Source organism: Girardinichthys multiradiatus, chromosome 20 (genome assembly GCF_021462225.1).
Source record: "Girardinichthys multiradiatus isolate DD_20200921_A chromosome 20, DD_fGirMul_XY1, whole genome shotgun sequence".
NCBI classification, from domain to species: domain Eukaryota; kingdom Metazoa; phylum Chordata; class Actinopteri; order Cyprinodontiformes; family Goodeidae; genus Girardinichthys; species Girardinichthys multiradiatus.
The window spans coordinates 30,563,997-30,589,717 of record NC_061812.1 but is presented as its reverse complement, the minus strand read 5'-3'; the positions used below and the strand labels follow the sequence as shown (position 1 = coordinate 30,589,717).

At 40.6% G+C, this 25,721-nt stretch overlaps 2 protein-coding genes across 3 annotated transcripts; one reads left to right on the top strand and one right to left on the bottom strand.

Annotated features, from left to right (window-relative positions):
• The first annotated feature begins 1,112 nt into the window (after positions 1-1,112).
• On the top strand, positions 1,113-10,202 carry si:ch1073-456m8.1. 2 transcript variants are annotated; one of them, XM_047346763.1, is made up of 6 exons: positions 1,113-1,345; positions 1,594-1,668; positions 3,311-3,346; positions 3,578-3,739; positions 3,817-3,900; positions 7,822-10,202. In XM_047346763.1, exons 1-6 carry the CDS (start codon positions 1,247-1,249, stop codon positions 8,293-8,295), a joined length of 930 nt encoding a protein of 309 aa, XP_047202719.1. In that variant the 5' UTR covers positions 1,113-1,246; the 3' UTR covers positions 8,296-10,202. The 2 variants fall into 2 exon arrangements, with proteins under 2 accessions (XP_047202719.1, XP_047202718.1); XM_047346762.1 differs by having other exon boundaries at positions 1,114-1,345; positions 3,308-3,346.
• On the bottom strand, positions 10,200-25,438 carry avil (advillin). Its single transcript, XM_047346759.1, has 20 exons — positions 25,309-25,438; positions 25,141-25,229; positions 24,941-25,015; positions 24,607-24,803; positions 24,419-24,527; positions 23,696-23,806; positions 22,131-22,336; positions 21,946-22,024; positions 21,654-21,752; positions 21,418-21,571; positions 21,201-21,301; positions 16,088-16,225; positions 15,830-15,988; positions 15,553-15,732; positions 13,837-13,994; positions 13,581-13,725; positions 13,298-13,486; positions 13,152-13,220; positions 12,472-12,579; positions 10,200-12,140 (listed from the first exon to the last, which is right to left on the bottom strand). Exons 2-20 carry the CDS (start codon positions 25,198-25,200, stop codon positions 12,027-12,029), a joined length of 2,451 nt encoding a protein of 816 aa, XP_047202715.1. The 5' UTR covers positions 25,201-25,229; positions 25,309-25,438; the 3' UTR covers positions 10,200-12,026.
• Between the last annotated feature and the right edge of the window lie 283 nt (positions 25,439-25,721).

Here is a 25,721-nt window from a genome sequence, read left to right as displayed (position 1 = left end):
CAAATGCTTGTAGAGTGCTGTATACACAGTACTGGAAAGTTGAGTGGAAGGAAAAGGTGCGATGCACAAGCAACTGTGATAACCGTAGGTTTGGGAGGAGTGTGATGCATTTTATTTTCAAATAAAGTATATGTTGCATTCAGTTGAAAATCAAGGTCCCAGAGTCTGGTGGAAGAATGTAGAGGCACAGAAACCAAGTTGCTTGAGGTCTGTTGCGAAGTTTCCGCACTCAGTGATGATATGGGGAGCCATGTTACTTGCTGGTTCACTTTGTTTTATCAAGTTCAGAATTCGGGACAGCCTTCTACGAAAAAATGTTAAAGCACTTCATGCTTCCCTCTGCAGACAAGATTTCTGGAGGTGCTGATTTAATTTTCCAGCAGGACCTGGCACATGCCCACACTGCCAAAAGGACCGATACTTGATTTAATGAATGACCAACCAAACACAGAGGATGGTAAATTGAAAGATAAGAGACACCAAAGCCAACAATGCAGATGGACCCAAGGCCACTATTAAAGCAACCTGGACTTCGATAACACATCAACAGTGCCACCAGCTGATCTCCTTCACTCCGCACCACACTTATGCGATAATTCATGCAAAAGGAGACCTGATCAAGCATTGAGTGCATATACTGTACAGTAAATTGACATACATTTCTGTAGACTCACTATTCTCAACTAAAACTCCCTTTATTTACTACTTTCAAATATTCAAATTTTCTGAGAAGTTGAATTTTGTGCTTTCAGTAGTTGTAAGAGATAGTTAAAAAAAAAATAACAAAAAGAAACACCTGGAATACATCACTCAGTGCGTAATTAATCTACTTAGTATCATTTCACTTGGTGAAGTATTAAAATAAATTTTCTGAAACAAATCATATTTTCAATAATATTCTAATGTATGTATACTTGAGGCATCAAACTCATTTAATACTTGGCAAATGTTGTCACTGATTCATTTTATCACACAGAACTCGAGATTTGCTTGCTTAAACTATAAAACAAAGTTCAATTTTAACCCTCTTCACGGCTACAATCAGGATCTGACCTTAGTGAACGCTGGCGGAATAAGGCGTTTTATACGGTTTGCTCCCTGCGGCTTGCTGTAGCTTGCAGCCTGGGCGTCGCTGGCGTTGCTGCGTTGCTCAGTAGGAACTAAACACCACGCACAACATTCACAGCACAAGTAGAGCCGTAGGCGTCTCTTCTTTAAAGGAAAACTCAATTTAAAGTGTGAAAAAATGCACTCGGCCGCCCTGGACAGCAGCGGTTCTCCGAGGAAGAGGACTGTTTCTCGAGGAATAAGCGAGGATGAGTCTCTGCGCAGCATCATAAAGGAGGTGAGGAAAAATTACGGCGTCGTCGTTAACGGTGGAGCTAAAGCGGCCGTTCAGTGAGACAACTCCACCTGATTAACACTATAAAAACACGATCAGCTGATGATTACGTGCTTATTACATTGTTTATAACAAAACAACGCCTAGCTGAATAAAACCTAATGGTTGCTCCTGGCCTATAGCTGCGCTTCACTTCCCCTTTATGAGCTAATTTCGCCTGTTGTTTTGGTTCTGATTGTGATCTTCTTCAGACCGAGAGCTCCTCCAGACGGCTGCCCCGGAGCGACAGCAGAACAGGGACTCTGAGGAAGAGGACTGACAGCCAGGTGAGAGATTAATGAGGGCTGTCATGGTGTCCTCCACCCTGTATTTGTCGTCTTTATCATTGCAGCACAAGGATTGAACCTTTTAGAAGCTCAAAACTATGCTATGGAAGTTCGAAAATGGAGTAGAATTTCTTTTTAAAAACATTGTTATTATATATAAGTTCTTAGGTAAAATGATGTAATTTCCTGTCCAAAAATAATAAAGAAGATCATCATCATTGTATTGCCTGAGCTGTGTTTCTGCATCCTAGGTCTACTGTCCTTCATGTTTTAGATATGTCTCAGCTCCTGCAAAGCTGTTTTAAATGATTTCATTGCCCCCTCAGCATGCCATCAAGTGCTGCATAAGTCGGGTGTGTGGCAGCGGGGAAACACATTAAAACATGCAGGATGGGGGGTCTGTAGGACCAGGGCAGAGAACCACTAGCCCGGAGTATTCAGGTGTTTCAATCACCTCTTTGGCCACAGGCATATAAAATAAAGCACCTATGTATGCTGACTGCTTCTACAAACATTTGTGAAAGAATGGGTTGCTCTCAAGAGCTCAGTGAAGTTGAGTCTGGAACTTTCCTCGCTACTGAATATTACTACAGCAGCAGCCGAGCTTCTATCTACTCCAAAACACCTGAATCAAATAAATGGCTCCTTACCAGGCCTGATGAGACTCAGCCATTTGATTCAGGTGTGTTGCAGAAGGGATGCATCAAAAAGCTGCAGGATAATATCTCTTGAGGACTGGACTTGGGCACCCCTGATAAGCCACAAAGTGGTAGGCCATTTAAAATCACATAGCAGGGTCAGCAGGTGGTGAAGCACATATTTTGCAGAGCTCACCAAGTTTCTGCAGAAGCAGTTAATGCAGACCTCCAAATTTCATTTGGCCTTCACATTAGCTCAAGAACAGTGTGTAGAGAGGCTTCATAGAAGGAGTTTTCATTGTCGAGCAGTTGCTTCCAAGCCTAACATCACAGAGAGCAATGCAAAGCAATGGAGGCAGCGTTGTATAGCACTTCGCAACTGGACTCTAGAGCAGTGGAGACGTGTTTTCTGGAGTGTTGCATCATGCCTCTCTGTCTGCCAATCCCTTGTCTGGCTACATTTTACCAAGTGCATAGGTGGAGAGGAGAATACTGCAAGACCTCCATTTGGGAATTCAACCTTGAACTTGGATTTATGCTTACCACTGCAATTGTGCCACTCTGCATTCTTGTAGTTTCGCTTACCAAAAATATCCACAGTTGCTGACAAAGTGGTTGTGTTGAGGTTAATGTTCTTCACTGATTTATTCAAATTCACATGAACAGTATCACCGTTTTTCACCATTAATTGTGCAATATAGTCTAAAACTAAACATCATTTTCATTTATCTACATGTTATTGTTATAACTATTTTTGTCACTGCAATAAGGGGGGCAGTTGGAATAGGGCAGTTGAATGTGATTGATCCGTGATGCTCCTCTGAGCTGCAAATGGAGGTAGTCATAATGCTCTTATCCTATAACTTATTCTGTGTTGCAAGCTTCCTCTGTGTTTACATTTTAGTCCAGAGTTGGTTGGATAAACTATATATGAAGATGATTTTCTTCCAATCTGTGCACGCTTTGTAAGCTAACTGATATTTTGTATTTATTCCTTTCAGCAGTCTGAACAGGACCTCTTCATGGGACTACCAGAAATGGTAACTCTTATTCTTCTTACTGTCTTTCGAGACATCAAAGTCACTTGAAGTATTGCCGTTTTCAAAGTCCTAAAGTAATTCACAAAAATATTTCTGAACATATGAATCAAAGCCAGCCCACATATGGTTGCTTCCTCTGGGAGCTCTTTGAGCGCTCATTCTACCACTGACCGTGGCTTGCATTCTGCTTAATTTGCTCACACTGATTTGTAGTTAATGTGTGTGGTGCAGTTGGAGCTGCAGGCCAGCTATGACGAGGCGGTGCAAGAGCTGCGTGGGCTGGAGGTCGAGCGAGAGACTCTGTTGTTTCAGGTGGACGTCCTGCAGGACACTTTGGAGAGCGTAGAGGAGCTGCTGGCTGAAGCCCAGAGGGAAGCTGGACAGGCGAATTTGGTAAGCTAAAATTTGTAGGTCCTAATTGCATGAAAACTGCTCACCCCCTTGTTACGTTGATATCCTTTTCTTTGTAGGAGCTGGAACGAGAGAGAGAGGAGAAGAGGAAACTGGAAGGCCTAGTTCACTCTCTGATGAAGGAGGTGGAGAGATTAAAAGAGGTAAAACAGGAACTGAAATGAGAACTTGATGTGATGTCAGTGAAGTATTGCTTTGACAGATAAAGGGTTTAAAGTTATGCCTTTTCTGTGAAAGTTAGAGCAATTTTATGGTTCTTTGAACCCGTTTTAGGATATTTTGCCTGGTGATGGAAATGTACTAGTTTACATTCCACTTCGTCAACAAAAAAATGGAGTGTAAAGCTTTTTGTTAATTATATAACAAGAAATGTATAATGTTTAAGCAGAAGGAAGCACATGAATAGAATCCAATGCATTGGGTGTAAACCTTGGAAACAAATGCACCTTGTGCTGGAGATAAGGTGTGGCTGGTGGAAGATTCTGACTCATTCTAAATCGTTTGCCATGTTTTTTCAGACCAGCGGCCTTGTGAGTATTCTATATCTAGTTGCATCACTGCGTCCATCTTGGTCGATGACATGCATGAATAAAGAGCCATAATGTTAAAACAAGACCAGACACTGAGCACAAGAGTTTGAAAAGTAATAAAAGACAACTAACACTGCGCCTGCCAAGAAAAAGAACAAAATGATTATGTAGCAGGAACTGGAGCCACCATGTATGGTATTTTTATTTAATTAAGGGCTGAAATTATTAACTCATTGGAAATCAGATTGCGCCTCAGGGGCCATTTGCGACCCCTGGAATGATTTTATGTGGCCACTGACTGCAGAATAATACAAATTTGGCCCGCCTGCAAAAGCAGTTGATCCAGATGTACCCTTTTAAAAATCTTTTAGGGTGAGATTTTCACTTCCTTTAATAAAATGTTAGGCACAACATAAAGCATCGTTCTTTGATTGACCAACCTTTTTTCTTTCATTTTAATTTCATAGTTACTTGTCCTCAAAAACAGACTTGGACGCAGCAGTTCATTAAACTTGGCTAAATATAGTAAGCCATTTTGAGGAAAGAGGGACCCATGTCCTATTTCAACAAAATAGAAAACACAAGAGGCCCCAAAAGTGAGCAAACTGTATCCCTCTTTTTTAATAGGGCAAACATGGAGGACTTTATGTGTTTTCTGATCTATGATTCACAAATTCCTTTTTCTACAAAAATAAGATTACTAGTATTTTCAGCCTTTTGGCTTGATGATTTTGGCCCGCAAGACAAAAGGTTTGGATACCATTGGGTCACCGATTATCAAATCAGTTTCTAATCAATAATTGCAGAACTAGAATAGTTAAAATCTCTGCTCACACAGAAAAGTGTGCAGAGAGTGAAGATAAACGTTGAAAAAGGGCCAGTGTTAGATTGTTAGGCTGTACCTGGTACAGCATGGGCAGACTTACTGGCACCCCCTGTAAAGGTCAGTCAGTCAGTCAGTCAGTGGGTCGCAGGGCAGCTGGTGCCTATCTCCAGCAGTCTATGGGCGGGAGGCAGGGTACACCCTGGACAACCCCAAGGTTTAAAATAAAATAAAATCCTATTGCAGTATTATAAATTTAAGTACATGTTTTTAATGGGGTGAAAATGTTGAGTTTTTATAAACTAGTTAACCAGTAAAAAAATAATTGGTATCTTGTTGCAACAAACACTGTAATGACGGTCAGTGACATAATATCTAGCAACATCCTAAAAACGTTAGACATTTTAAATGTAATAAAGCCAATAATGTTATAATGTCCTTGAGTGAGTATATAGTAACATATTGCCAGTAGTATACTAAGACATTACGTCTTTGGAGTAGCATTTAACCTGTCCTTTGAAAATGTAATAAGTGTATAACACATGTTGGTTACATGACCACTTTTTTTTGCTAAGATTCTAGCACATTCCACTGGTTAGTGACCTAAATACCAAATGCACCTTACAGCATATAATTAATAATTGTCCATACATGAAAATAGGATTTACATATGTAAGTAAATAAACAATATTAATAGTAAAGATTTCAAGGAACAGATATTCTCAAGTTGGCTCTTAAAACCATAATTAGGGAGAGACAAGGCTGTATGGTAAATATCCTTGAATGACTGAATATGAGGACTATACCATCCACACTATTTGGTGAGCAAAACAACAACAAAACAACAACAGCTGTGAAACAAACACATTATTTTCAACATATGCAGACTTAGTTATCCATTATAATATTATTGGCTGCTGTTGTTACATTTTCAAAGGATAGTTTTATTTGTTTTATTTTACGTTACTGGCAAGTTCTGGTAGGCTCTCTTATCTTCAGCTCAACCAAATCATTTGCTATAAGATTAAAGTCTGGCAACTGAGGTGGCCATGGAAAATGCTGATTTTGTGTCTGTTGAGCCATATCTGTGTTTATTACGTGTTTAGTTTTCTGGTAGAGTCCGTCAGATAATTTTTTTTCAGTGTGCTGGAATTTCAAATCCATGATGTTTCCTGGGGCCTTTGCTTTGGAAGGGAAACCAGCCCACAGCTAACTGGTGGCAGGAGGTGCTTTTCCCACATATCTGTCGTTTGTTGTTGGCCCGTTCTCACACATCAGGCGCTTATCAACTCCACAAGAACTAGAATTTTTGGCACATTTCACAATCAGTGCAGAAATATAATCTACTGTGGTTAAAGTTTTTAGGAAGAGACCGTTCCAAACCACTAGATAGCATGAACCACTGGCTAGAGGCAGTTCATGTTCAAGGTCACCAAACTCTGAACAAGTAGAATACAACCCGTCGCTTTAAGGAGCTCTTGCTGACATGTATGAACTTGCATCTAAATAAACATTTGATCATAGCTGCTTCAGAGCCAGTGTTGCCAAGTCCGCTTATTATAAATGACTTTGGGCTTGTTTTTCTCTAAAGTCGCTTGCAAATCTCGTTACTCGCAGGTTGAGGTTTTTTGGGCTTCTTTTTGAATGTGAAGTCGTGTATTTGGCCTTGGCTTTCTTTCCGAGTGAAACCCCCTGATTATCTCCCAGCTCCGCATAATAAAGCCAAACACGACTAGTAGGTCGTTTGTCCTGTCCTCGCTCCTGTTTCCTGGTTATCATGCCCGCCCGCGTTGACTCGACACACCCCAAACACACTCACGTCAGAGCCCAGAGTGACAGGGAGATAAATGATGAGACACCGTGAGAATGGGTTGCAGGAAGTGGGGAGAATCTGGGAAAAGAGAGTGTACTAAAAGACTGGATTTGACCTTTTTTTGGGTTTGTTTTCATAGAGCTGGTTGCTTGTGTCTCTAGCGAGATCTGGCAACACTGTTTAGAGCCACAATCATTGCGTAGCTTGACAGTCGCAGGAACATCTTCTGTAGGATAAACGATTTCTTCAGCTCAACCTCATGTCATCATTAGGGCCATCTGCATAGGTCCTATCAGAGGGTGAAGGTGTGCAGGAAAAGTCACATTTCTAAGGTTCTTAGTCCTGCTGATCCCAAGATGTCGGTCTCCGTTGCAGTTGAGCCTGGGAGATTTTTTTTATCCTCATTTAATTACCTGCTTATTGTGCATAGTGTTGGGATACAGGTGGGCCCTCATCCAGCCTCTTGGCCACTGGGTAAAAGAAATGGACCTCCATGTTGTGTTATGGTGATACCTGGGGAAACAGAAGAAATTCAGTTTTCAATTCACTGTTTTTATATTGTGCGGATTCAATCCAAGGAAAGACAAAGATTGCTAATTAGAAATTAGCAATTAGAACAAAATTCTTTAGTGACATTATCTTAAAGAACTTCTCAGGCTGCCAGCAATTGTGCTGCAGTTTATTTTTCATGAATCATTGTTTTAACCTGGGATTAGCTGAATAAATGTACTCAGATTTAAGGCTTTTTAATTTTTTAAAAGATACATTTATATTTATTAAATAAGTCTAAAATGTCCTGTCTTTAGACAGGAATTTAGACAGAGACCTTAAGATTTAAGAAAAACAGTTAAAGTGCATTAAACTATTTAATACTGAGGAATTTCTACTCTCTTTACAGGAACCAACTGCTACAATGAGCATGACGGACGAAGCAACAACTGAGACTTCCCAAACAGATGAGCAGAAAGCAGAAAATAACTCCCTGCTGTGTGAACCTTGTAGCACCAAACTTGACCATGGGGGGCTGGCATTTCCAGAGAGAGGGGGAACAGACAAAGAATCAGAAGATGTGAGAGGTGGCCTTACAAAGACGCGAGGAATGATCAATCATCTCATGAGCCAGCTGCCTTCTCTAGCACTGGACAACGTTGTCTCCACCGATGGAGTTCTTCAGAGGCCTTATGAACACCACAAGGAGGACGGGCGGGATCCTTCTCCTGACAGAAACGACTCCGACAAAAGTGCCTATGAGGACGCATCTGCCGAGACCCCAGAGCAGGACCGGACCTTTCCAGGTGATGGAGACCTGCCTGATGATTCGGAGGGTAAAGAAAAAGGCCCCGCCAATCCGGACGCCTGTGTTTTGTCTTAAATATAACAGAGTTTAAAGGTGAAACATTTTTTATGTTTGGTAAAATTCAAGAGCTTTTTAATTGTCCTTATTATTGTTATTATAGAAAACTTCAATCTGAGCTGCAGTCATTTGATTTATAAATCAAAAACATTTATCTGCAGCGTTTTACACTGAAAGTTTACTGTTTTCAGTTGCCCTTTAAGCTAAATTGCCAAACATATCCTGGCTTCATAAAAAAGGCAAGAATTAGCTTTTTCTTCGTCGCAGGTGAAGTCAGTTCACTTGGTTGAAGCCTTCATGATATGGACTGAACGGATGCTAAAGACACCTTTCTACGGTGTTATTTACTATATTTTAACCAAATCACTGTAGTACATATTCACTACCAAACAGCTCAGGTTTATATCTAAACTCACAGACTTCTTTTATGTTAGTTGCCAAACATTATATTGAAGTTTGCCTTTACTGTTTTATACATGGATGTATAGGGATAATTGCTAGTTTATATGCTATCAGGATTTATCTGTATCTAAAACACGGTAAACTCTATAGGAATCCAGACATGGACCGTTGCTGTTTTGGGTCAGTTTTAATGTTTCTTTTCAAAATAGACAAATTATTTTTACTTGAATCAGGTTTATGTCATATTGTGACGTTTATCTTTGCATGGTATCATAAGATACTTGGAATATTAATAATAGGGATTCTTTAATTATGATTAAACCCCATTCAAATGTACTCTTCAGTCTTAAAATCGTTTTTTATACACTCCCTTTGATATGTTTTGCCCTGGAGGTTTTTAAAAAATGCGGTTGCATTTGCACTTTTTTAATGTCAGTAGTTTGTCAGACTATAATAGCAACAACATTCCTCTCTCAACCAAACACTTCAGTTTGAACTAATCATCTGAAATGCAGCGGGCTAAATACTGTCTGCCTACATAGTGATATGGTAGGTTTGCACTGTTTTTGTGGAACTTGCTGAAATGTCTCTTTGGACGTCTTTTATTGCTGGACGCATTTTCTATGTTGTCACATTTCTCCTCAATACTTAAGGCAACAATAAACCAAGTTTGTGTCTTTTGTCATGCATAATCACAAACATACTTAATGTTTTACAAACTGCAAATGAAAAGATTCGTCATTCTTTGTACTTTTGCACAAAGTAATTCAACACATATAATATCAAATACCTTTTCATGTCATTTAGTGCATAATTTGGTTTATGTTTCATGTTTTTTTTTTTCCAGAAAAGAGACAATTGATGAAAGTTTAAAACATATGCTAGATTAATATACATTAATCTTGAAGAATGCGCCTATTAAAACAATACTAATGAATTTCTGGACGCTTGGATATATAAAGTGGATTTTCAGCTGCATTTAGCATCATATAGTCATGTTGTTTTCAAGCAGCATGAAAGTGTTTGCCTTTGCTTATCATACATTCTTCACGCAAATGCTGGTTAACACACTAATACTTGACTCTTTATTGTACTTGTTGCCAAGATATACAAGATATCAACTAGCTCTAATGCCTTGATGGTGTTTTTCCTCCTTAAAATGACTGTAGTGCTGTCTTGTCCAACTGTCATCAGTTTAGAAACAATCTGGTCGTATCAAATGAATCAGAAAACAAACAAGTCTCTGTTTTTGGACATTATTTATGAGGTCAAATGGATATTATTTCTTATCCAACAGAAATGTATCCTTTAAATGTTGCCAGCGCTGGTCAGCAGACTTTTTTTGTAAAATTTTTTACAAATGCTCATTGGATTTGTTTGATTTCCATACAATGCAAAAAAAAGTCCTGTATCTGGATGCCTTTTGTGGGTCTTGATATGTTTTGTCATTTTCTGAGCTTTTAAATGTTTTGCTGTAAAAAATAAAGAATGAGTTATTTGAAAATAAATTGACATTGACATGCCTTTTGTGTTTATGTTTATTCAACATTCAGACATTCAGCTGAAACATAAGGAAATGCTTTCACGTGCAGCTTTATTGGAGCTTGACACTTAAAAAGGAACTAAATTAGCCATATTGTGATTAGTGTTTAAAGAATGTGACCTAAATTAAATCATATACTGAAAGTAATCCTGTGCAGAGTATTGAGTAATGCAAAATTGACAAGGAACTGACAAAACCCACATTGCTAGGAAAATGCTGACAGAAAAAAGAAACCTTCTGTATAACATGTTTCAGTGCTTGTCCAACAGATAGCAAAGCAGAACCCCGATAAAGAAAAATCACAGCTTCTATACACTTAGTTTGCTTTTTAAGATAAATCTTGATGTCTGAGTTCGATAGAAAACACTACATTTCCCCCTTTGTAAGGGTTTAATGCTAATAAAAGTCAGCAGTATACATAAAATACCCATTATTTTATTGACTGTTTATCCCTGTTAAAAGTTGTAAAAACAATTAAAATAAAATTTTGAGCCATAATCTCACTGTTAAACATTTAGAAAAATTAAACCTTTAATTGTAGTACATTTATTTAGTGGAGAAGTCAATACTTTAAACAAATATTGGAAAAAAGTGGAAAAGTATCCTATGTTAATAAATAATTGTGTTGTGTGTTTGTATGTATGTATTTAAAAAAAATCACCACTAATATATATAATTTTTTTAGTTTGTCATTAACTTTTACCTTTTTAGGTTGATCAGACCATTAAGGGCCATTTAATTAGTAATAAATATGACATGACACAAGCCTTTTCAATAATAAATTCTTCAAAATAGAAAAGACAAGAGAACATGGCACTCAAGAAAGAGAGATATGAGTTGCCTGCATATATAACATATGGAAAATATGGATGTTTAATATACATTTTACAAACCCTAAAACATTTAAGTATTATAGATAAGCAATAAAAACTGAATAAATGACCTGGAACTGAATGATTTGGACACCAGGACAGATAATGTGTTTGCCATGAAAATGAAAACCTCCTACCAACTGTAAAGCGTGGAGGCAGACATTTTCATGGTTTGGGGACATTTTGCTCACTCTCATGGAATCCCCAGAGCTTGATCTCATTAAGATGCTGTGTAGTGACTTGAATAGGGATGTGCATGCAAGAAACCTCTCAAACATCTCACAGCTGAAAGTATCTGAAGAGACTGGTAGATGGCTGCATGATGCATCTCTCTGAAATTATTTCAGCCAAAGGGGTTAGAACTGGCTATTAGGGGGTAGAGTGTCCTAACTTTTTCCTCTTCCAAAAAGTGTATTTTTGTTGAAATATTTAGTTTGATGCTTAAAAGAAGGTTAAATGTAAGTATTTACCAGTGATTATATACTTTTGTTTCAAACATAACAGTTAGATTAGACTTTAATTGTTTCCTAATAAAAACGTATCCGAATTGTTTTAATCTTTTTGCGTGGCTGTACAATCAGAGCAGTGACAAATTTTCTTTTAATAAAAAGTAAAATAAACAGTTTAAAACAAGGAATTGTTAATCTAGCAACCAGTCAGGAGGGGGTCAAAATATCCAGAACTGTAGGAGAAATGTTGATTGCATATAGTTGGTAAAGAGTCTTTACACATCTTTAACAGAGGTGCCAATAATAACTGAGGGCGCTGCATTCACAAAACCCATCGACTGTGTGAATTTAGCAAAAAGCTTTCATAAAAAGTAGGATTTAAATGGCAGTAAGAGTGATACACCATCAAGAACTACTGTAAAAAGTGTAATCCTGATAGAAAATAAGCTGCTGTTTACTTTTTAACTCAGAAATAGACTTTTATCAAAACAAGCCTGTCTTTTTCTTCAGGTTCAGCTGTTTCCACTGAGGCAGGCTCGCAAAGTTGTCTTTGGTCATCCCAAACAAGCTGGAGAAGTCAGCATCAGAGAGGTGCTTCTAAAACAGAGACGACAAAAAGCTGGGAGTGAAGATGCTTTCTTTTAAGAAGCAACATATGCTTTGTAAGAATATAATTGTTTGTGTACAGTTGATCAGCAACATTTTAATATGCTCCAGAGTGCTTTAAGAGAATGAATTCAATAGGATTTATAATAAAAGGATGGCTGATGGGTGTTATCGATAGTAAGGACTTTTCTTTTTCAGAAGGCTTTTAGATTCAACATTAAAGTGCAATTAAGCTGTTCTAGCACCATAATGCGACATTTTCCTGCATTAAACTTTACCTGATGCATCTATTTCCCTCACAAGCACAACAAAACACACACACCTCTTTCTCGGAGGGGTCCACCCCTTTAGGCAGCTCGTTGGGTTCCTTGTTGACCAACATGTTGGGTGGAAAAGGCTGAAAGGTTTTTACCGTCTCAGTGATTTCCTCCTAGAAAAAAACAGCGAAGCAAAAAATGAATTTAGACTATGAATCATTAATAATTCGCCACTTCAAAGAAATACATTTTCATTTTTTTAGCAGAATGGAAGATAAATTGCTGTCCTAAAAAGTTTATTGTCATTTACTCTTAACCCATGTTCCTGACAGTTGCACAGCATGATGCTGCCACCACCATGTAGACCCTTCTTCTATGTACAGTATGTCCCCTACAACGCTTGAGGCAGCATACCAAACATTATAAAATAAAAAAATAGGTTAAAGAAATATAAATACTTTTGCTTGACATTGTATAAGCAATATATTTAAGGTACGATCAAAATAGGGAAGATTAAATGTTAGTCTTGTCCAAATATGCATAATGATTTAAAACGTTGACCATGCAAACTAAATAGTTTTTACTCTTCACTGTTAGGACTGTTAGGATGTAACAAAAATCAGTCATTTTGAAATTCAAAATATATAATTTAAATATTTGGGTAAATGTCAGTGATTTAGTAATTTTGTTTGTTTTTCTAAATGCAACAGCTACTTTTCGGGTTTAGAAAAATTAATTAACATACAATTTTTACAACAACAGGTGTTTCATCTTCTCCTAGTTCTTTCTTCAGTTCTTCATAGCTCTTTCCTCCCTGAAATACAGAAACATTTTTAACAATCGGTTTAATAAAAAAAAAAAGAAATACATTGTTACATTTGGAAAACTCACGCTCCATTTTGAGGGATCCCAGGCAGCAAACCAGCCAGTGAACGTGGGTGGTTCGAAGCCCTGCTTGATCAGGATGATGGGTGTGTCCGGATCTCTTTCTCCAGGGTGGGTGCGCAGGTAGTCCTGGCTCGTGACTACAGCTTCTTTGCGCTCTACCTCATTCGCCTCTTTGCCAATCCACAGAAACAGCTAAGAGTGAAAAAGAGAAAAAGGATTAGGAGATTAAAGTCAATAGAAGAAAATGCCATGGTTTACCTTGTTTGTAAGATGCTCTGCCTACTACCTGGTCCCATGTATCCAGCAGCATGACATCATCCTCGCTGAGGTCATCCTGTGTAAACTGAGCCACCTCACTGACGATGAAGCGGCCTGTCTTGTTGGAGCATTCAAACAAGCGTGGTTCTTGGTCTAACACCACCTGCTGTAATCTGCGGAAACCAACACTTAAAATTAACAGAAGAGCCTCAAATGTGCTCACCCTACAAAAGCTTTATTGCATTAAAAGTGAAAGTACCACCACTATTAGCCTCATTATTTACCTTTTGTCATTTGCATAAGGAGTTTTCCCTCCGAGCAACTCCCAAAATTCAACAGGCTCCTGACCCTCGGCTACAATCTCTTCAAAACCTCTTTCTGGGCCGAGGCCTATCACAGAGCTGACCTCCTTTGCCATGGCTCTCTCATCTCCACTTGAGCCCTAAAAAATCAAATGATTATCTGCTGTTTTGGAGTGTCATATTCCTAGGTGCTTCTTAGTGTGGGTTAGCAGGATCACAACTGGATTTTATGCGATAGACCAACAAAAAGTAGTGCAAAATTGTGAGGTGAATAGAAAGAAGATGGCACAATTGCAAATCTACAAAGACATGGTCACCCATGTAAACTGACAGCCTATGAAAGAAGATCACTGATCTACAGCCAAGCAACCAAGAGGCCTGGAGGAGCTGCAGAGATCCACAGCTCAGGTGGGGGACTCTGTTGACAATACAACTATTAGTTAAGCACTCTACAAATGTGGCCTTTAGGCAAGAGTAGGAAGAAGAAAAACAATGCTAAAAGAAAACCACAAAAGGTCATGTTTGCAGTTTGCTTCATGTAATTTAAGGGGCACAGCAAAAGTGTAAGAAGGTGGTGTGGTCAGAAGAGACCAGAATTAGGCTTTTTGGTCTACATGCAAAGTGCTGTATGAGGTTCAAAGCTAACAGTGGAACATGGTATTGGCAGCATCATGTTGTGGGGATTCTTTTCTTCAACACTGACAGGGAAGCAGGGGAAATTTGGATGGGAAAACGGATGGAGCTAAAAACGGGGCAATCCTGGAGGAAAACCTGTTAGATGCTGCAAAAACTGATGACTGGGATGGATGTTAACCTTCCAGCAGAACAACGGCACTAAACAAACAGCCTGAGCCACAATGGAATAATTTAGATCAGAACATACAGTATTCCTGTGTTAGAATGGCCTGGTCAAAGTCCAGAACTAAATCGGATTTGAGGCAAGACTAGGAAATTTATGCTCACAGCCGCTTTCCATCTAATCTAAACCTCAGTCTCTACTGTGCAGAGGCAGTGGAGACATATCCTAAAACACTTGGGGCTGTAAATGTAGCCTTGCCCGGCCTGTCCGTTCAGGTGGGGGGCCATCCTGGTAGGTTTGCAGTTGTGCCATACTTTTTTTTTCAGATGCTGGATTGAACAGAGCTCTGTGAGATGATCAAAACTTGGGATATGATTTTAGAACCTAATCCTGCTTTAAACGTCTCCACAACCTTCTACCTGAAAGTTGTACTGTGTTCCTCAATCTTCATGGTGCTGTTTGTTCACTTATGTTCTTTAACAAACCTGTGAGGCCTTCACAGAATAGTTGGCTTTATACTGAGATAAAAACAGACACAGGTGGACACTGGGGACTTCTGAAAAAAAGTTATTGGCACTAGATTTTGCTTGGGGTATTAGTCAGGGTGGCTGAATACATATGCATGCCACGCTGTACAGATTTTTATTTGTAAAAAAAAAACATGTATGTTAATCCCTTCACTTCACAGTTATGCACTACTTTGTGTTGGTCTGTCACAAAAAATCCCAAATACAGAGAGGTTTGTGGTTGTGACATGACAAAAAGCATAAAAGCTCAAGCAGTATGCTTTTTTTTGCAAGGCGGAATGCAAACGAACAAACAAAAAACACCAAACAAACTGCTTAAAAAGCTTTCAACACTATGCTGAATCAGTGGTATTGTTGCAGTGACTCTTTTACCTTCCCACACCACAGATAAATTCCTGTTTGGCTCTTTAGCAGAAACACATCGTTGGAGTTCAGAGAGCAGGCCAGGGCTGGAACCTCAATGGTTTTTGTGTTGGACTGGTCAGAGCCACGAACCTGAAACAACCTTACTGGAGGCTCAGGATCAGAACACCCACTTCTCGATGTGCCACCCTGGAAGAAAATAAAAGTACCAAGTATAATGATTAACATTTTCGGTAGCCAATTAGCAGAGTAAATTGTTATCACAACAATATAAATACCATCTTACTTCAAAAATGACAATTTTTCCCTTGAAAATTGCCATGAAGTGTCTTGGTTCCTTTCCCATTGTTACTCTCACTTGAACTGGTTCGTCATTGTACTTCTGATCTAGGTTTACAGCCTGAAACGCTGAAGCTGCCAGTTCATCCTGTGTGGCATGGCGCCCCTTAAAAACACAAAAGATAGCGCACACCAATATCTTACAATACCATGATGAAGCAGCTTAATGCTTCCACATCATATAATCAAGTTAGTGTGCCCTCACCTGCCAAATGTACAGCACATAACACTTTTTGTTGTTAACTAAGTAAGTGTAGAGGATCAGGTAGCAGTCTCCTCCATAAAAGTATCCATACCCCTTAGGGTCCACTGGGACAGGCTCCAGGTTCTCAATTCTCCACACCTGAGAGAATCACAAGTTAAAGAGCAAACATCATCATATCTGAGAACCAGAAAACCTAAAGAGATTAAAAAGTATTAAACATAAATAAATTACACTTTGGAATATGTGTCCCACCTTCTTAGACCCCAAAAACTCAATAATGAAATCTCTCCAAACTCTCTTCCTGCATTTTTAACTGTAATAAATAGCTTTAGCTAAAACTCTTTTTTTCTTCAGTGTCTGAGCCACATGAACAAGAGAATATTTGGCTGCAACTACAGCCTGATTTTATATAGTTATTTTATAGGTATTTTAACTTCCTTTCCAACCACCTCTGGTTTTGTGTGAAGTTACGTTTTAGAGTCATCTACATCTTGTTGTGGGAAAATGAACCGTTTTCAACAGCTACATTACAGCAGTTAAACCTTCATGACTATGTCATGAGACTTTTATCTGCTTCCATTCACTGCCAATATGTTTACCCAAAAATTTGTCACTATAAAATTATTCTAGTGAGATCAACGATAGGATAAATGCTCGTGTGTATCGGATTGATGATTCTGGCCAGAATTGATGCAGGACTTCCAACCTTTACCTAAATACTGTTAGATTGTTCGTTCGTTCGTCGTCTTCCGCTTATCCAGGACCGGGTCGCGGGGGCAGCAGACTCAGCAGAGACGCCCAGACGTCCCTCTCTCCAAACACCTCCTCTAGTTCCTCCAGGGGGAGCCCAAGGCGTTCCCAGGCCAGCCGAGAGACATAGTCCCTCCAGCGTGTCCTAGGCCGTCCCCTGGACCTCCTCCCAGTGGAACGTGCCTGGAACACCTCCCGAGGAAGGCATCCAGGAGGCATCCGGTATAGATGCCTGAGCCACCTCAACTGGCTCCTCTCGATGTGGAGAAGCAGTGGCTCTACTCCGAGCCCCTCCCGGATGGCCGAGCTCCTCACCCTATCTCTAAGGGAGTGCCCGGTCACCCTAAGGAGGAAGCTCATTTCAGCTGCTTTTATCCGGGATCTCGTACTTTCGGTGATCCAAAGTTCATGACCATAGGTGAGGGTAGGAACGTAGACCGACCGGTAAATTGAGAGCTTCGCTTTTCGGCTCAGCTCTCTCTTCACCACAATGGACCGGCACAGCGCCCCCATTACTGTGGCAGCCGCACCGATCCGTCTGTCGATCTCCCGCTCCATTCTTCCCTCACTCGTGAACAAGACCCCGAGATACTTAAACTCCTCCACTTGAAGCAGGAACTCCCCTCCAACCTGAAGAGGACAAGCCACCCTTTTCCGGTCGAGTACCATGGCCTCGGACTTGGAGGAGCTGATCCTCATCCCAGCCGCTTCACACTCGGCTGCGAACCGCCACAGCACATGCTGTAGGTCTTGGCTAGAGGGGGCCAGCAGGACCACGTCATCCGCAAAAAGAAGAGACGAAATCCACTGTTCCCAAACCAGACCCCCTCCGGCCCTTGGCTGCGTCTAGAAATCCTGTCCATAAAAGTTATGAACAGGACCGGTGACAAAGGGCAGCCCTGCCGGAGTCCAACATGCACTGGGAACAGGTCCGACTTAGTGCCGGCAATGCGGACCAAACTCCTGCTCCGCTCGTACAGGGACCGGATGGCCCCTAATAAAGGGCCCCCGATTCCATACTCCTGGAGCACCCCCCACAGGGCATCATGAGGGACACAGTCGAATGCCTTCTCCAGGTCCACAAAACACATGTGAACCGGTTGGGCAAACTCCCATGAACCCTTGAGCACCCTGTAGAGGGTATAGAGCTGGTCCAGTGTTCCACGGCTGGGACGAAAACCACACTGCTCCTCCTGAAGCCGAGGTTCGACTATCGGTCAGACTCTCCTCTCCAATACCCTGGCGTAGGCCTTACCAGGGAGGCTGAGGAGTGTGATCCCCCTGTAGTTGGAACACACCCTCCGATCCCCCTTCTTATAAAGGGGGACCACCACCCCAGTCTGCCAGTCCAGAGGCACTGTCCCCAACCGCCACGCAATGTTGAAGAGGCATGTCAACCATGACAGCCCTACAACATCCAGAGACTTGAGGTACTCAGGGCGGATCTCATCCACCCCCGAAGCCTTGCCACCGCGGAGCTTTTAACCACCTCAGTGACTTCAGCCTGGGTGATGAAAGAGTCCAACCCCGAGTCCCCAGCCTCTGTTTCCACCACGGAATGCGTGATGGCAGGATTGAGGAGATCCTCGAAGTACTCCTTCCACCGCCCGATAATGTCCTCAGTCGAGATCAGCAGTCTCCTGCCCCCACTATAAACAGTGTTGGCAAAGCACTGCTTCCCCCTCCTGAGGCGCCGGACGGTTTGCCAGAATCGCTTCGAGGCCAACTGGTAGTCCTTCTCCATGGCCTCACCAAACTTCTCCCAGGCCCAAGTTTTTGCCTCTGCCACAGCCCGGGCCGCAGCACGTTTAGCCTCAAGGTACCCGTCAGCTGCCTCAGGAGTTCCACAAGCCAACCACAGCCGATACGACTCCTTCTTCAGCTTAACAGCATCCCTTACTGCCAGTGTCCACCACCGGGTTCTGGGATTGCCGCCACGACAGGCACCGCAGACCTTACTCCCGCAGCTATGGGCAGCAGCATCGACAATAGATGCGGAGAACATGGTCCACTCGGACTCTATGTCTCCAACATCCCCCGGGATCTGGTCGAAGCTCTCCCGGAGGTGGGAGTTGAATACATCCCTGGCCGAGGGCTCCGCCAGGCGTTCCCAGCAGACCCTCACTATGCGCTTGGGCCTGCCAAATCTGTCTGGCTTTCTCCTCCTCCAGCGGATCCAACTCACCACCAGGTGATAATCAGTGGACAGCTCAGCCCCTCTCTTCACCTGAGTGTCCAAAACATGCGGCCGAAGGTCTGATGATACGACAACAAAGTCGATCATCGACCTCCTGCTTAGGGTGTCCTGGTGCCAAGTGCACTAATGGACACCATTATGTTTGAACATGGTGTTCGTTATGGACAATCCGTGACTAGCACAGAAGTCCAATAACAAAACACCACTCGGATTCAGATTGGAGAGGCCATTCCTCCCGATCATGCCTCTCCAGGTGTCACTGTCGTTCCCCACGTGGGCGTTGAAGTCCCCCAGCAGAATAATGGAGTCCCCGGGAGGGGCACTATCCAGCACCCCCGACAGGGACGCCAAGAAGGCCGGGGGATTTATTCAAAATTGAAGGCATACTGAACCAGCATGGCTACCACAGCATCTTGCAGCGGCATGCTATTCCATCCGGTTTGCGTTTAGTTGGATCATAATTTATTTTTCAACAGGACAATGACCCCAAACACACCTCCAGGCTGTGTAAGGGCTATTTGACCAAGAAGGAGAGTGATGAGGTGCTGCACCAGATGACCTGACCTCCACAGTCACCGGACCTGAACCCAATTGAGATGGTTTGGAGTGAGCTGGACCGCAGAGTGAAGGCAAAAGGGCCTACAAGTGCTAAGCATCTCTGGGAACTCCTTCAAGTCTGTTGGAAAACCATTTCAGGCGACTACCTCTTGAAGCTCATCAACAGAATGCCAAGAGTGTGCGGAGCAGTAATCAAACCAAAAGGTGGCTACTTTGAAGAACCTAGAATATAAGATATATTTTCAGTTATTTCACACTTTTTTGTTCAGTATATAATTCCACATGTGTTAATTCATAGTTTTGATGCCTTCAGTGTGAAGCTACAATATTTATAGTCATGAAAATAAAGAAAACTCTTTGAATGAGAAGGTGTGTCCAAACTTTTGGCCTGTGCTGTATTTCTTGACATGGTAATGAGCATAACCTTTAGTAGCTCCAAGCCCGAACAAAAATGAAAAGGAAGCACTTTTAAAAACTTGATCTATGCCCTTTAATTACATCTGAATCATATGTGGCAGAAAATTGCTGCTGTACTGTTGCAAGTGTGACAATAGCCCAAAACAAACAGCAACACTGCTGTTACAATTACAACTACAAATACAGGCAGTAACAGAAAAACACTGCAAATCTACCAAAATGTCAATTAATAAAGTAATGAAAGCATCTGAAGCTAAAGCTTTTAGCAGGTTGCTTCTTTCCATGGTACTCGTGGCCTTTTTTAAAACCACCGGCATCAGGCGACCCTGAGTGCTGGAAGGCTGACCAAGGAGCAAGCAGACATTAAGTGGCTCAAATAGCAGATTGTCCTGCAGGCTGCTAGATAACTACTTTGTTGTAGCCATGTAGTAAATTAAATTGCTGATAAAGCAGATGTATAAGTGCCACAGATATCCTAACAAATGATGGTAAATTGTGGTGTTGGGTAAGGAACCTAGAACCCCTCATAGAATCCCCTTAAAAAAGTAAAAACAAATAGTAACATTTTCTGATTTCTAATTTATTTAACATTATTCAAGCATTAGAGATACTAGTATCACAATTCCAATCATTGCTAAAGTGAATGCAACTTTTTCTAAATCCTGCTATTATTTGCCCTTATTTGAAGCTCCTTCTCGATGTCAACACTGGCACAAAGAAAGCAAACACTAAGACAGCACAAATGTTCAGATTTGTCTATCTGTTGTTTCTCGCTATAGAAATCTGGATTATACTGAACTAAGTATCTGGGAGTGGAGGCTAATATTTCTAATAATAACCTAACAGTTACTCATGAGACACACCTATTTTAATTGGTGTATGGTTTCAACATCTTCTGTGTCATTGCAATTTTTATGTTGTGTTATATGAAGCTTTAAAAAACATCAACCCCCTTTACACAACAGTCTGCATTACATTGTACCTTTAAAGCATTATCAAAGCTACAGATACATGGATAACTGAAGGTGCTGGTGGTGGCAAAAGTTAAGATGTACTGGACATAAATTATAAACTGATCCTTAGGTTAAATATACATTTTGTAACACAAGTCTGCTTTGACCATCTGACTGTGATAAGATTAATGGAAAAAACAGGTTTTATATTCAGGTGTTTTGTCGTAAAATGCCGTACCTCTACCTGACCTCCACCATTGTCCACCATTCTCTCCTGTGCAGCAACCTCTGGCATCGCATGCATTAGGGAGGCATCAAATTTCTCTTGTGTGATGTGAGCTTAAACAATAATTGAGAGAAAACACTCAAATGACTGACTGGCATTGTCTGACAAAAACTTATTTTTCCTTTCTTTCTTCTAAATGTAATTTGTTATTTTCTTTAAGCATACACACCAATTTTGCCCCTTGTGTTCACTTTTCCGAGGCCTTGAGTCTGGTCTTTCACGGTCCACTTCTGGAAGAGCTGCTTGAAGAGAGCTGACTCCCCCCCATCATTCACTATCTCCACGTTCGTGGTCATTGGGTAGTTTTTCACTTTGATGAAGTCCTGCAACAGGCAGCCAGACACAACACTAGAAATAAAAATGGCAGATAATTTAAACACAGGCTGATGATGTGGTGACACTCACCAAAGCTCTGGACATGGCAGCCTGTCTCTCAGCTTTGTTTGCCTTTTTCCCTTTCCATACAAAGATCTTACTGCCTCCTTGGTCCAGGATAAAACAGTCCTAAATGATGTTTAAATGATGATAATTGTCATTTCAAACTATGTAGAAGCATGTAAATATCGTGAACAGAACTCTAGGCAAGCACAAAGTTTTAAAAGGTTTATGAATTTGAAATCAGACAGTTATAGGTGATAAACAGAAAGCTGAAAGTTCAATTACTTGCTCACTTGTAACTTAAATTGTATTGACTCACATCGTGGCTGAGCAGATCCTGAACCAGTGGATTTGTAGCGATCTCCGTTACTTTCATCTGACCATCTGCATCTGACACACTGAAATCAAAGGCACAAACATGTAAGCAATAACGAAAAAGACATAAACTCTCTCTCAAAGTGAGCCTTTGAGGACAAACATCATCAGAGTAAGGGAGCAACTCACCAGTAAAGTGTGAGTTTTCCCTTTACTTCCTGGTCAACAGTGTCATCAGGAATCCCATCTGGCAGGTCAGAGGGTCGTTCACCGAGAGTGTTCGTCATGATCTCCATATTCTGAGGAGAACTACTCTCAGCGTCACCCTCGATCACTCTGATCTCTGCCCGGCCTCCTCTCTCTCTGTCTCGGATGTCTTTGGCCAGCATCATACCCTGGGAGGCAGAGCGAAAGTAAGATTGAACAGATATTTACAGCCTTAGTTTTCTTTAAAGCACACTGTTACCAAAGTTTTTTTTATTGTCGCACCTGTTTCATAAGTGTTTGATTGTTTTTACTTACTCCAATCTGTTGCATTAGCAGAAAGATGCTCATCTGCATGGCTCAGATACGTATTAGGGTTTGGATACATATGCACATACTAGTTACTAGTTTTCAGTTTTTTCCTTTTTTTATCCTTTTTTAAACATATATTTTTTTCATTTCACCTCACCAACTTAGAGTATTTTGTGCATATCCATCAGATAAAATAAGATTTAAGAACATTTAAATTACAGGTCGATATGTAACAAAATAGGTAAAAACCCAGGTGGGTGAATATGCATCCAGTTATAAAAATGTACAGTTATGCCCAAAATTGATCACACACCTGGCAGATTTATATTTACAGTTATTTAATGAACCATAAGGTTTTTTTTTGCATGCTTTCTCTAGTATTCTGATAATTTGCTGTATGTTTGGTGATGAGGTCCAAGACTTAGAAGTAGGAAGGCCTTTCTTGCCATCACTTTAATCTTTAGCTCCCTCTGCAGATCAGATACTGAATATGTCTGGACTCTGGCTGGGCTACTACAAAACATTAATAAACTTCCAGTCAGAGGAAACATGTTCCTAAAATAAAAAAAAAACTAAACTTTTTACCTAAATCTGCCAGGGGTATAAATAATTTTGGCTTAACTGTTAAAGAAACTGTTTTTTTTTAGAAAATACAGTTTGTCACACCCTTTACTTCTCTTATGTTTTTATGCTTCAGTCTGTTTTTGTTCTCTATTTTATTAATGTGATTTAATGTGGTATGTCTATGTTTGTTCAGCTGACATATATTATTCATTCATCCTGCTTGTTTTGCATCCCTGATCATCCTGACACTAAATGTAAAGTAAAGCCACTAGTTGTTTGCATTTGCTTCACTCTAAAAATCAGGATGCAGAGAAACCCCGGGTTTCCCTGTAATGCCTGCTGTAGTGAACAGCACTTTTACATCTCTTTTAACATTTTTAATGTAATTTAACTGCTGCGTCTGGATAGAAAATGGTCTGTGATTGATTTACAACCATGCAATGATGCAAATTTTTATTATACCTATTAGGATAAACTGAAGGTGTGAGCAGTGTTTAGTTAGTGGGGTAATGACTGTAAAATGCCAAAGCAAAGATAAAGCACAGGGAGTGGGCTTGCTTCTCTTTGAAGATGCAACATTCATTTTATCTTTTACTGTATCTGATTTGCAATATTTTTATGAGTCCTATATCCAAACACTGATGTAGGAACTTATTCAGTCAGAAAAACCTTACTTTAAGCCTTTCCTGATTGTTGCTCTTTGGTCCGTTCCACTGGACGATGGTTTTGCCAAGGTCTAACAGAAACACATCTCCAAGGTTGAAATTCTGCCAGCTGATCTCCACCTGAAATGCAATGGAAAAAATTAAAACACACTTTCAACATGAAATAACTTCTCCCACATCACCCTGATCTGCAGCAGCTGTCATACAAAGACGGATCTTCCTCCTGCACTGCGTCAGATTGTTGTGTAACCCTACACTGTAACACCTTCAGGCCTTTCATTAGCTCCAGTCAAGTTTGACTAGTTAATAATCTGTCTGTTTTCTCCCTCGTTCAGTTACTCTGGCTGCCCGATCCGCACCAGACTTTCATCTGCCTGAACCCCAACACAATTTCCACCTGCCTGATTTAGATTCCCTGGCTTTGATCTTCTAGAAAAACACCTACAATACACCTGCAGCTGTATTGCAGCAAAAAGTGGTTCTACAAAGAAGTATTGATACAGAGAGTAGAATAAAAATGCACTCCACACTTTAAAAATTATGTGTAGATGTGTAATAAATTATTAATACTTGTGTATCATTTTCCTTCCACTTTTCAAGTAAATGCGACTTTGTGTTGGTCAATCTCTTAAAATCCCTGAAGTTTATGGTTGCAATGTGACAAAATGTTAAAAAACCTCAAGGGGTAGGAATACTTTGCACTTCATTTGAGCAGCTGGAAACATGGCTTACCTCCTTGGCAATTACTCTTTTCTTTCCCTTCACATGAAGCAGTCTCTTAGTATCATACGCATTAGTTTCGATGTGCCTCATGCCGCTTGCGACTCCCCCTTTCTTATAGCTAAACAAAACAGGATAATAAAATTTATCATTTATTTTCCTTTCCCCAAAGTCTCACTGTACAAACATCTTTCGCTCACATTACTCCGTTTTTGAAGTATCCCTTGAACGTATCCGACTCATGGTGCTGAACCTCTCTGTACTGTACTGGAGTTGAGCCTAAGAAATCATCCAACTGTATGGTGTACACAGCAGCTGCACCCTGCTCGTCCTGGGTGGACTCTGAGCCAATCCAGAAGTGGATGTTATAACTTAAGGAGCTTTTCAGCTTCTGCGTCTGGAGACATACAAAAGTGCAGAATTGGCACGGACGGAGAGGTAAAGGCTTAAGGAGGATGCAGCCAACTTGGTGGTAAACCCTTCTGATCACTTTTAAATGTGAAAACAAACAATATTTCTTAATCAGTGACTTACAAACAGAAGTACATAGCAGTCACCCTCAAAAAAGTTTCCAAAGGACTTCTCAGGAACTTGAACCAGCTCCATTTTCTGTTGCATGGAGAGAGAGGAAAGAATTTACTTTGGGGTTTATTAGTAAATCAGCTATTTAGAAGGTGCTGGATGCTACCTTTGAATAATAAAATTAAATAAACAGTGAAATAAAACCCAATCACCTCGACTCTCCAGATTATAATCCCCGGGCTGCGAGTCACTGCTCTGAATGTATACTCCATGTTATTTCAGGTGTCTCGGCTTTTCTTTTCTGGTTGGAACAAAATATTTAATAAACACATTCACATTTGTAGTTTGTTTTATACTTTAAGTAAACAAAGTGTTCATACCGTGTAAACTTGTATGATGAGAGGAGATAGCTGTATCCTCATCTGATCATCCAGGAGATGATTTCCAGGCTGATAATAGGAGAGACACTGTTCTCACCCAGAAGGTTTTCTTGATATATTTGCCTACTTTTGCATTTTCAGGGCCCGTCATGAGGCCCAGCCCAATCACAGAGAAAGACACAGGTTCCTGTAGGCAAATGTGCTGGACAGGAAAAGGCACGGACTCATATGTAAATACACACATAGTAGTACTTATCATCTCCATTATGTCTCTGTGAACCAATACAACCACATTTACTCCATCAACATATTTTAGTAAAGTACATTATTAGTTTAAAACTCTCTTTTACCCCCAAAGCAATAATTACATGCAGGTGCAGTATGCCATTTATGTGGTATGGCTGACTCATATT

What these genes read in the sequence shown, in the direction of transcription:
- si:ch1073-456m8.1 (XM_047346762.1), top strand. Translation starts at nt 1,247, where the DNA reads ATGCACTCGGCCGCCCTGGACAGCAGCGGTTCTCCGAGGAAGAGGACT. An exon ending in TCATGGGACTACCAGAAATG is followed by an intron (nt 3,347 to 3,577) that starts GTAACTCTTATT and finishes TGTGTGGTGCAG; the next exon opens with TTGGAGCTGCAGGCCAGCTA. An exon ending in AGGTGGAGAGATTAAAAGAG is followed by an intron (nt 3,901 to 7,821) that starts GTAAAACAGGAA and finishes CTCTCTTTACAG; the next exon opens with GAACCAACTGCTACAATGAG.
- avil (XM_047346759.1), bottom strand. Translation starts at nt 25,200, where the DNA reads ATGGAGTATACATTCAGAGCAGTGACTCGCAGCCCGGGGATTATAATC. An exon ending in GAACACAAGGGGCAAAATTG is followed by an intron (nt 21,302 to 21,417) that starts GTGTGTATGCTT and finishes TTATTGTTTAAG; the next exon opens with CTCACATCACACAAGAGAAA. An exon ending in TGGACCCCTCCGAGAAAGAG is followed by an intron (nt 12,141 to 12,471) that starts GTGTGTGTGTTT and finishes TCTCTGTTTTAG; the next exon opens with AAGCACCTCTCTGATGCTGA.